The 12,458-nt window shown below is 39.7% G+C and overlaps 1 protein-coding gene across 1 annotated transcript in view; it reads left to right on the forward strand.

Annotated features, from left to right (window-relative positions):
* Window positions 1-12,458, forward strand: part of NECAB1 (N-terminal EF-hand calcium binding protein 1) — a 65,277-nt gene that overhangs the window by 13,184 nt on the left and 39,635 nt on the right. The window contains 1 exon segment of the mRNA XM_075705073.1: window positions 1,306-1,414. Within this exon segment, the coding sequence (XP_075561188.1) occupies window positions 1,306-1,414 (109 nt within the window).

Raw genomic sequence — 12,458 nt, forward strand, 5'->3', positions numbered from 1 at the left:
TTTTGCCTCATGTAGTCAAGGGCTTGCTGTAATTAAAGCTAACTTAAGAAACAGATGAAACAGAGTCCACTAAATAATGTAGTAGATGTTGTAATAAGGACTTTCTCCTCTTGAATTAGTGTACATCCCATTACTACTGTTCTAAATGTTATCATATGGTACTTCCCCTCCCTCTGAGTCTCATTAGTCCTGCAGACATTTCCTAACTACAAGAACATGTTATTGATGATGATCAGGATGCATGTGGTGATGATTGGTTTTGTCCCAAACAAATGAGAACAGTAGATACTTAGAAAATAAAGTCAAGTTCTTCATAGTTGGGCTTCACTGTATATTAAATGGCCAATTCAAACCATCTGAAAATCCATCTGAGGATTTTGACTGACCTCTGATATATGTCCAAACCAGTTTTCTCATTCCTATATTTTGGTGTAATCTCCAGATGAATTACATGCTGGCAAATAGAAATTTGTTATTTTCTAAGCTGACCGAGAAAATGAGCTGAAATTCTTCCCAGTGGAAAAGGACACAAAGCTGGCTTCCTATTCCAGGAAAGTCAAACTTTTTTTAAATTTATTTTGTTAATTACATACCAAGCATAGAGCTTTTTGAGAAAGATGTATTTTATGAAGAAGGAGAGAATCAAAATGCTGCAAACCAGTGCAGTGTGTTGATTAGTGTCCTTAGCTAGAGAGGAGAGCCAGGGTCAGATCCCTGCTGCTATTGAATTGTGCACATGAGTCTCAGTCTCCCATGTGGGATGCAGGGAGCAGAGGAAAGAAAGAGCAGGAGAAGGAAAGGGAAATAGATAGCTCTAGATAGCTGAAGAAATTTTCATTGAACTAACATGCTCCTTCAACAAATGTTTGCTTTTGCATTTCCCTGGATTTTCTCTGTCCCACTCAATCTCAGGAGGTCACTGATCTTCCATGAGGAAGCAAGGACACAGGCAGGGAGCAGGTAGGGGAAGTGTGCGACAGGACAGGGAGAAGCCACAGGGAATGGGATCAGGGCAAAGACAGGCCTGTATTGATGTGTTTGTCAGTGGAGACTTACCAAAAGCAAACTATCTTTGCTTGAAAGATGAGGAGGAAGAATAACAGTTACCAGGCAAATTGAGAACCCTGATACAACAGCCAATGCATTTAGCATCATGTTCTTTATGTGTCTTGATCAAATATGTAAAGTTTCTACATTTAATCTGAAGAGCTAGAGGGTTTTAATAGTTTCCTCTTCTACTGCATGAAGTAAACAAGCAAAACCATAAATGAAACTAAAGCACTTTCCATTTCTTCATTGTTTCAGATGATGGAAAACTGTCCTTTGATGAATTCAAAGCTTACTTTGCTGACGGAGTTCTGAGTGGAGAAGAACTGCATGAACTTTTTCACACCATTGATACACACAATACCGAGTAAGTGTCCCCTTCTTGCAATTATAGTGCTACTCTCTGTACCTGAGAATGGAAAAAAGACATCAGGCTGATTTTAGAAAACAAGTCTAAGGAGAAAGCTGCTTCCAGGAAGCTAGGCTGTGTCATATGGCTCTAAACTGTACAAGTGAAGTGTTTCTAAACCTTGTAGAAATACTGCATGTTCCAATAAATGTGATTTGGGTACTGGGAACACAGGGTGGAAATTGGATGCCTTCTGTGTTCTCCACCCATGACAGAAAAGAAAAGGGGCTGTGGTCTCCTTCAGGTTTAAATATGAGTTCCTCAATTCTTGATCCTACTTTGCTAATTCATTACATGAGATGAATGCTTGGACCAGACATTGAGCAAGGAAAAAAAATAAATGAAGCAATCACATATAGTAAAGAGCAGAAAAAGCCATCCTGCCTGGTGCTGGCATGGTAATTGTGTTGGTGCTGTCACTTAGGCTGTTTGGATATCCCCATTACGGTTGGGCTTAACAAGGCCACAGGGAAATGAGCTGACAGGAACTTTGTGAAGTTCCACAGGGAGAAGTGCAAAGTCCTGCACCTGGGAAGGAACAACACCATGCACCAATACATGCTGGGGGCCACCCAGCTAGAAAGCAGCTTGGCAGAAAACGACCTGGGGTGGACACCAAGTTGAACATTAGCTAACAATGTGCCCTTGCAGCAAAGGCGGCAAATGGTATTCTGGGCTGCATTAGACAAAGTATTGCCAGCTCGTCAAGGGAGGTGATCCTTCCCCTCTACTCAGCACTGGTGAGGCCACACCTGGAGTGCTGTGTTCAGTTCTGGGCTCCTCAGTACGAGAGAGACATGGACATGCTGGACAGAGTCGAACGAGGGGTCACAAAGATGATTAAGGGACTGGTGCACCTCACATATGAGGAAAGGCTGAGAGAGCTGGGACTGTTTAGCCTGGAGAAGAGAAGGCTCAGAGGGACTTCAGTGTATATAAATACCTGGAAAGAGGGTTCAAAGAGGAAGGAGCCAGGCTCTTTTCAGTGTTGCCCAGTGACAGGACCAGAGGCAATGGGCACAAACCCAAGCACAGATCATTCCCTCTGAACATCAGGAAACACTTTTTTATTGTGAGAGTGAACAAGCACTGGCACAGGTTGCCAAAAAAATTTGTGGAGTCTCTGTCCTTGGAGATATTCAAAAGCCGTCTGGACATGGTCCTGCGCAACTGTCTCTAGGTGGCCCTGCCTGAGTAGGGGGGTTGGACCAGATGACCTCTAGAAGTCCCTTCCAACCTCATCCATCCTATGATTTTATGACTGAAGAAGAGAATGGATTTCCTTTTTATTTGCTTTCTGGCCATCAGCAGTTATTCACTGCAGGTCTCCCATTTCCTGTTAATTAGGAGGGTGTTACTAAGCTAGTGGTTTTTAAATCAGACTATCCCTGCGGCAGAGAAGGCTCCGAGGAGAGGCCGTTTATTGCTTTTGCTAAGAGGCTATGAAGACATCGTGTGGTAATCACGGCGTGGGTTGTGGTTCTGGTTACAAGGAGAAAGTACACAGTAAGTCAGTATTGCTTTTCTCAGCTGCATACAGTGGAGCAAGAAGCATTAAGATGCTATTACAGCCCTGCTTCCTATGTTTACCGTAAGAAAAGGTAGGAGCAGCGTAACAGGACCTTATCTCATCCAATGCCAAACTCCACTGTGCCTCTGGGTTTTTTACCTTCCACAGGGAAACAAAACCTGTGATTTTGTAATTCATCTGTTTCGTAAAGATCCAGACACTATCTCACAGTGAGACATTAGTAGCCTCGTTTCTCAGACACATGAATTTGGCAGTCACCTTAGTACTTCAGGACTTGCGCTTTACCCCAGGTAGCTCCAGACAGGCCTTTTCCCTTGGCCAGTTCTTCCTGACAGTGACTCTTGTACAGCTTTTTCTCCTTCGGATGTCTGTGTCACAGCATCGTGCCCCTCCTTGTTCCCCTCTCTCTCAGCTTCTACCAGTCCTCCTTTGCGGACGCCCAGTTGCCATGACAGTTGTGTATCACGAGCCCCAAGTGCCGACCCGAGCCCAGGCCCATCACCCTGGTGGCCTGCCAATGACCAGGCGTGATGCTAGCCATTGGCATGACAACTATGCTTGCAGCAGAAAGCCTGGAAGTCCAGCCAAGGGCTTTTTCGGGAAACATCTCAAAGCTCATTCGTCTGAAGAAGCCTCACTGAAGGCCTGGTGTGCTTGGAAGCTTGTCCTTTTTTTTCCACCATTATGAGCTAGTCTAATGAATATATCCTCTCTCCTTACAAATTTTGCCTTCCTCCAGTCTAGGTGGAATTATTAAACCACTTCACCTTTTCCAGAATGTATGGAGACAGAAATCAATTGAAGTCTGAAATCTGATCAATATTGTACAAGTGTATGCTAGGGAACATGTATCTCATTTTATGATCTTTTAAGAACAATTTCCAGAAAGATAAACATCAAAATTTTTAAAAAGTTTCTAGGTTTTCATTAGCCAATATACAAATCTTTTTTTTTTTTTGTAAGAAGTCAATAGTTAAATAAATTCAGATATTAACTTTTCAAAGTGTTGCTTATTTCAAGCCATTTAAATATACAGTCTATATGCAGAACCACATTTCTTTGCTGTCTTAAGAGCTTGGTTGCTTTTTTAGAAGCATGTATGAAATACTGTTCATAAGCAGTATTGTCTGTGTGATTATATGGAGGCATGATATGCCTACAGTTAGGAATCCTCTTTTAGATCTGTTCTCTGCAGTCCTAAACGCATTCACATAGGCACCTAATTCATATAAACAGAGGAATATATTCCCTAGGAGTAAATGCCTAAATAATTCTGTGGATTTGTTTTTTAGGTCTGATCTCACTTATGTTTCTGTAAATCAGGCATAACCTCCCCAGAATAATTAGATTTAAGCCAGCACAAAATGGAAGTATGGAACTGGACTCCTAATCCCAAGGCCATCCTAAAGCATCCAGTAAACCATCCTGTGTTGAAGACTCTTGGTATTAGGATGCAACAAAGACAGAGAAACAGGTTTCCCAGATGTATCATTCTCCTCAACAGACAACACAGAAGAAGCAGCAATATCACCAGGTTATGTCTTATCATGAGAAGGCTGTCATTATTTCCCTAATTCCCCCTATTTCCCTAATTTGTCAAAAGTACTTACATGCTATAAATTCAAAGCAGAAGGTTGGAGAAATACTGCTAAATAGGTATGGTGTACAGAAGAAATAAGTGTGAGATTTTAATTTCCTCAGGTTTCTTAAAATCAGTGGCAAAGACTGAGAAACAAATATGATCTTCAACAAATACAATGCATGCAGTCTACCTAATCCTAGCAAAATGAATCACCTGCTTCTTAGAACACCGTGGGAATTTGCTTGGCAGATTAAGGGCCTTCACGCAAATTTCTAACCCAGAGTCAAAGACTCATTTCAGAGCCAAAGACTCATTCATACAGCTTTGGACTTTCTCATGTGTACCACGTATCTGCATGAGAGTGGTCTTACTTTACCATGAGTGCATTTGTCTGCATTTGTCAGGGAGCATCCTGATAAGGGCAAATATCCTCGATGACTATGTAAGATTTTTAAGAAAAAAGGTAGGTGTTCTACTTCTATTTTTCCTTTCTTTTTATTTGTAAAGCTTTTTTTAATTTGTAAAATATTCTATTTGTTAATTTTTTGTTAATTTGTAAACCTTTTTCGCTTTAGCAGAGAATATCTGGACCTGAAATATATGTAGAAAAGTGAGAATAACATTATGTTTTTCCTCCTGGGAGATAGGCATACCCAAAGAATGGGTGTGACTTTGTTGAATGCCACAGTTATTAGCTGAGAACAGGTAATGAACCTGGCACATCATCTGAGAGAGAGGTCATTCTCACTGTCCAGGAAAAGCCTGGCAAAAAGCAGGACACAAAAGTTACGGAGAATACGTACTGTGAAGGATCATATTTTCATATATTTCAGGGAATTGAATAGGTGGAAGACTAAGAAAACCTACTAAATTACCTTTTCCAACCAGAAGAAAGGGTGCTTTCTGTTGACTGGTTAACATTTGTTATATGGTAGAACCTATATATATAGAATATAATAAGAAAACATGCTTAAAGTTTAGATTTAAAACAGCAACAAGAAGCTTTTTGAGTATGCTTTTTTCATAAAGTCTTTAACTGATAAAAGTTTTAGTGCCTGACTTTGCAGTTGAAAAGTATTCTACAACACTTGATCTTCCTCTTTAACATTTTAAAGGCTTTCCCTCAGCACCTTTGAAAGCTTTTGAGAACCCTGGCATCAGGCAGGCAGGCAGCAAGAGGGAGCATGCCAGACATCAGATGGATATAGCAAAGAGAGACAGCTTGGACAGTATAATATAAATTCCTTGTTAGTATAGCTTTCCAGCAAAAATCACATGAAGCTGATATAATAAGGAGGCAAAAACTTTACTCACTGGTATTTGCTGGAAAGGACAGATTATGTAAAATGTCTCAAATTAACCAGCTGGCAAAGAAAAGTAGCAAAATGTTCATTGAACCATGGGAAGTTTTGTAATGTAAGCATTAGGAGAATCGGGTACTTATCAAACAATAACCAAACCACCTATTTTGTGATGTTTTCACTTGCAAATTACCCAAGGGAATGAAATTAAAGTCATGATTTGTGCCTATAATTCCCAAGTAGTTTATGGCTGTTTAGTAAGGGAGGGTGAGAAATTCTACACCGTTGTGTATTGAGTAGAAGATTTGCACAGATTATTTTGTCTCTCTTATCCAGTTAAAATACAGACTCTGTCAAACTCTGGCCAAATCATTTATCTTCTCTCTGCTTCACTTCACCATTTACATAAGCGTTGAGATTATGCAGTGATTTACACTACACATAAATGCCTAGGACAGATAGCTAGGGAAGCATGTCATGATCTGCTAGATCATTTCTTGGAGTATCTCAAGATTTCATACCCAGCTTGTCACAAGAGCAGACTTTGGGTTGTTCCAACCTGCATTAAATCTTTTAGCCCTGCCAGCATTCAAAACCCCACTGTCTGTGTGCATGAGTCTTTGTACTTCAAAGCCTGAAGATAAAAAAGGAGAGATGGCCTTGGGGTAATATCCATGGGCCAGAAGCTCAGGAAATCTGAATTCCCTTCTCAGCTCTGCTGCAATCTTTCAAAAAAACATTCAAAGTATGAAAGACTTACACTGGCTTAACAGTTTTAAGGGAACTAAATTAACTGGTATTAAAACCCCCTGTTACACAGGTCCTAATGTCAGTCTTGTTGAAGAGAGATTTGGAAGATTATTAACTTTTAAAAAGACCAAGCCAAGCGAATGTAACACACCTGTTACAAAGCAGATAGGCTACAGAAGACTGCTAAAATGAGAATTACCATTTTCAACGTGATAGCAGGGCAAATAATAGAGGGTTTAACTTCCCAGTAATTCAGGTTGTGTCTGCTTAACTATGATCTCTGCACCTTGCTATTTGGTGAAATAGACAGGTGTTATCTTTTTACAAAGTAAAAGAAGAGTCAATTGGTACCGCAGAGACCATAATCACCAGGAAAAAAAGATGAGTGGAAATTAGTTACCACCACATAAAATTTCCAAGAGATAGGTTGAATAGGTGTTCATTATGCCAGGATGAATTTATATTTACAATTTGTCTGGACCCTAAATAACTTATTATTCATTCAGGGCAGATCATTGCTTTTACTAAATATTTGCATTAGCTAAGGTTCTTTCCTCAGTACATCCTTTGGACATATATTTTGCAATTTATGAATGTACTTGTATGTAGACTGGCTGGTTTTTTCTTTCTATTTCACAAAATCCACATTACCTTTTTATACCATTTTAAATATTAAGCAAATACCAGTAAAGACACGTCGTACAAATTGATTGCCTGATTTTTTTAACTTCCATTCTTTTTTCCTTTTTATACAGCCAGAAACAAATGCATAAGTTAATATATACCAGCTATGACATAGATTAATAATGATGCTGTCACTATCTAGACAAGCAGATTTGGTGAAGTAGTGTGTCCATGCAAAAAGGAAGTTATTTTTTCCCATATTTTAGTACTGCTATAATGTTTTACCTTTCTTGAAGGTGTTTTAATACATGAATTATATTTGCGAGAACTGGCAATCGAAAAGATATATTGTAAACAATTAAATTTGCGGCAAGGTCTTCCATCCACTGAACCATATGCCAATATAATAATTAGTTTACAGGCCAACTGCTAGATTCACAGAGCTACACAGAAATGCCTCCCATGGGCAGACTAGCTCATACCTGTTCATAAAGCCTTAGCATAAGTTGTTTGTTTGTTTTTTTTAAAAGCCTCCTATGACGACAAAGAAACAAGAGGACACTGGACCAGTGGGCCGCTGTGGTGACCCAGTGAATGCCAGTCTCCTGTTTGTTAATGAAGGCAGGGAGATAATACCAAGAATTAATTCATACATTAAATTAATTTTAACATTCTTCAATAAAACAAGCAACTTCTGATTATTCAGAGATGCTGTGCTTCAAAAGCTACATAAAGAGACAGTAGAATGCTTTGATTAGGCCGTACAACTAGCATTGCTGATGTGTAATTAGCACGAGGTGACTGCTTTAGGGGGGTAGCAGTTAACTATTCTTACTTAAATGCAGTTTCCAGTATTGTCATTACTTCAGATAGAAGCTGAAAGCCAATTAAGCATTTGACTTCCACTAAAAGTCACTTCTATTTGTGCTTTCCAGGATCTCATTAAACTTTTGGGCAATCCCTATTTAATCACATACGATTAAATAGGATAAAGAAGGTGTTAGGGAGTGTCCCCACTCAGATGCCGTCACTCTGTCAATGTAAGAAAAGTCTTTGCGTTGATGCAGCAGTGATTAGGTGTGGGCTGTTACAGCCGGATCTCCAGGTTTTCATTTCCTAGCATGCACTTAGCACTTGCATCTACTGCAAAGCAGTATCTTGTATTTAAAGACCCTTAAAAAATGAAAATACAGGCAAGAAATCAAGAGCAGTGAACTGAGCTGGTGACGTTAACTACAAGAAATGTTTTATGTTTTCAAAAATTTCAGACTTTTACAAAGGCAATATCTGAGAAGTTTAAGGCTGAGGACAGAAGAGTGGGGTTGTCTTGCAATCTTAAGCATTGTGTTTCTTAACCTATTCTCCTAAGCACTATTTTTAGGAGCAGATTGGAGCACAAGAATATTTTACAGATTAAACAGGAAGGAGAATCATGGAGTGCGACTGGCTTTGCTGACTTTCCACTTGAAAAATATTGAAGAATTTTTTGGTGTTATTTCTGTTGCTTTTTAATTTCTTGGCCCTTTTGAATCACTAAATCATAATGTATATACCAAATCCAAATCTGAAGATCTTCTTTCTCCCATATTTGCATCTAATCCGGAAAAGAGTCATATTTTTATTGTAAACTTGATATTTTAAGTACTTTAATAATGTGTGCCTCATGCCTACTACCTAGTTCATACTTAACATTTCTCTGAGCTCTGATCTGGTTTCTAAATCCAATGTGTGTGTATGTTCAGTGCAGCTGCCTGGGGGTTGTAATATTGCGGAAGAAGCTATTTAAACACACAATTATCCCATCTCAGAAAACCCTAACTTGTGGGGTTAGCATGCTCTAAACAATTAATAGATTACATTACCTGGACTTCATATCTGCCTTTACTGAATGCTAAACATCTTACATGCCAGACAGTATTGCAGCACAGTTCAGCTTCAGAGCAGCTAGTTCTGCAGAAATATAGCTGTTTTGTTTACATGTGTTATTGCCTGAATAATTGTACTTAAATTAGAGAAAAGCATCAGCAGCACAGGTCTTTTATACACAGAGAGAAGTATGCAGGAAAAGTTTGAAATTTGTGGCTTATGGGGTGAATGCTTTTACAGCTCATTTCCTTGGTAAATCTGCCCCTGCTTAATTTTAATGTCAACTCTGACAAGCCCGTGTTTCAGCATAGCAAGAATCCTTGATGTGGTTAATGGTTTAGTGAAGAGGTTTTAGCAGTCTTTGCAAATGTAAACCTCCCTTTTGCTCTTATCCTTCTCCCCTCCCTCCCCCACTCATAACTTTCATGGAAATTGTTTTTGCATGATGGCATCCTTAGGGAAAAGGTGTCGGAAGATAATGAGAAGATTTGGCAAAGTTACAAACTAAGAGATATGCACAGGATCTCAAGGGGATTCAGTCTGCAGCACTGCTGGAGAGATAGTGTGATAAATGCTTCACTGATTACTGACTCATGAGTCAGTGGGGAATCACACTTGGTTTTCTCACTTTTCTCATTGGTAAAATGAAGTCCTCAGCCAGGATCTTAGTTACAAGGTAGGAGGGATGCTAGAACTACTGAGGCAGACCTGGGGCACAGGCAACCTCCCAAAGGTAGGGAGGTCCCATTAAGCCTTTGTGTGTGGCACAAGTTAAACTATGCACAAGCCAGAGATGAGTTTGGTGAGGACCCGAGAGCCTTGGCCGCCTGCAGCGCCGAGCTTATGCTGGTCATTTGGGAGAGTCTGTCACGCTGCATGTACTACGCATGTAAGGATGGGACTTGGCACTATGGAGGCACATCTACACTTGCATGTGTATGTGTCAGCAGCGTGTCTAAGGCTCCCTCATAGTCAGTGAAGTCACTGGCACCTAAGAAGTAATTCTGCTCACATAGGCTTCAGCACTGTTGCCCAGGCATAAGGCATTTCAGATGCTTCCACCTGAGACATCAGCCCAAGGTAGACAGGATGACACAGGAGAAGCAGTTGAGACATGGGTGGTGGGAGAAATGCTAGAGCATCTGAAACAACAATCTGGCTGCCCAGAGTGGTGGTGGAGTCACCATCCCTGGAAGTGTTCAAAAAACGGGTAGATGTGGCACTTTGGGACATGGTTTAGTGGGCATGGTGGTGTTGGGTTGCTAGTTGGACTGATGATCTTAGAGATCTTTTCCAACCTTAATGATTCCTAGTTTTTACTTTCATTAAAAAATAATCCAGCCACCAAGCCAGGAAACATGAAATTATTACTCTAGCCTTAATTGGTTTAGTGGTGGACTTGGTAGTGTTAGGTTAATGGTTGGACTGGATGATCTTAAAGGTCTTTTCCAACCTAAACAGTTCTATGATTCTGTAACACTAGATGCCTATATTATATCCAATTACTCAGGCTCTTGCTAGCTGGTCTACTGAAAACCCCCCAACTCCATTGAATACACTGGGGTTCCGTTGCCTGGCAGGGAAGGTTGGAAAACCCAGTGCATGTGTGGCCATCTACATTTAGCACTCAGCCCCAAAGTGACCTGCCCAGGTCTTCATTTGCAGAGCCCTAGTTCCTCCCTTAGGTCAAAAGAGAAATTCTGAGATCATCTGCCCTAATAGCAAACTCTGAAAGGATGCCAATTTGATCTCTGAGCACAAGAGGTTGGTTAGTATTATCCTCGCAATCGTGGGAACCCATCCAACTGCATTAGCCTGCAGCCCAGTACTGTGCACTGAAACTAAAATTAAATGCATGTTATACGGGAGCACAGTGCTTCCTTCAAGACTCTGGTTGTAAAGTTAATAATGACAAATCCTCAGTAGTTTAACAATAGTCTAAGGATAGTAATTATCTGTGCCTTGGATGGTTTTCTTTTGTTTCAGTTGGAAGGCATATTTTAGTCTCATGCTATTGCTGATTTATCAGGGTTCATTACAAGTACACAGAAAAAAATAATTAACTTCTAAGTACAATGAGAAAAAAAAAGATTTATTAAAACCAGCATGAGATACAGACAGGGTCTTTAATTAGGTGAACTGCAGGTGAGTGAAAAGTGTTTTTTCTAAAAAGAAATTATTGAATGCAAAAAATTGCAGGAGGAAAATAATACATTGGGTTTTGACCATTTTTTAAAAACTAGGTCTTTTAGATTAAATAAGAATTTCAGGCACTTAGTGCAGCACTGACATCAGAAACGTGTGTTTGCTACTATTTAAGAGACATAATAGCAGCTATTGGCTTTAAGTCTCAGACTTTTCAAGACAATAGTTAGAGAAATCAGTCTGGAAATGAACTACAGAGAATAAGGCAAGTTACTGGTCAGAATGCGCTGATTATACAGTTTAGTGTTTCATGACTGAACAAAATAAGTTCACTGAGAATGATTTACACAGTCCTGATGCTAACAGATCCTCTGGTCAGAGAGACAAGCTGGAAATAGAGTTGCTTGGAAATTTTCCATTTGAATGGTTATTTTTAATGGGAAATTCAGCTTTCTGCAGAAAAAATGAGAATCGTTCACACTGGGAAAATCAAACAGTAATGAGTAGTTTCAATTGCATTGACCTAAACGGAGCTGACCTAGAATGTTTCATTCCAGTTCAGTTCTTCAGAAGATGACATTGGCTTCCTAGCAGTGAGCTCATTGCTTAATGGTAGGTGTAGTCTGAGGTCCTAGTCCCTTCCATAATCTGGGTTTCCCAGAGAACCACAGCAGTTTCGGTATCTCTATCAACATGTGCGTTTCCAAGGAGTTTAATAAACCAAAATAAACACTTTATTTTGTGTAACAATAAATAATTTAATCTCAGTTTAAAAACAAAAAAAAATCTGGGACAAAACCAGAAGTTGAAACATTATCAACTTCTATGGGGTAAAAACTCTGAAATTTGTTCCTTGTGGCAAAAGAGCCACCATGATGTTGCTTCTCATTTCCTCATTTAGGTTGGTGTAATTCAGACTCTGCTAAAAAAATCATAGCTCTGCAGCCCTTGTACAGTTCTCTACAGATTTTAGCATGCACCACAACTTTTAATAGTATTATTAAAACTCTTTTAGCAACACCGAGACTTATAGCTGGCATGATTAAGGTGGCTAGCCAGCTATGTAGTCATTGCATCCCTGTGAATCATTGCCTAATGCAAAGGACTAGGTTGTTGTTTTTTTTTTCTCAGATGAGTTGTTAGTCAGGAAAAAACCTTTATTCTCTCCTGTAGTTCTGGCACACACAGAGGAGTAAGTGACAA

Source organism: Pelecanus crispus, chromosome 2, assembly GCF_030463565.1.
Source record: "Pelecanus crispus isolate bPelCri1 chromosome 2, bPelCri1.pri, whole genome shotgun sequence".
NCBI lineage: Eukaryota > Metazoa > Chordata > Aves > Pelecaniformes > Pelecanidae > Pelecanus > Pelecanus crispus.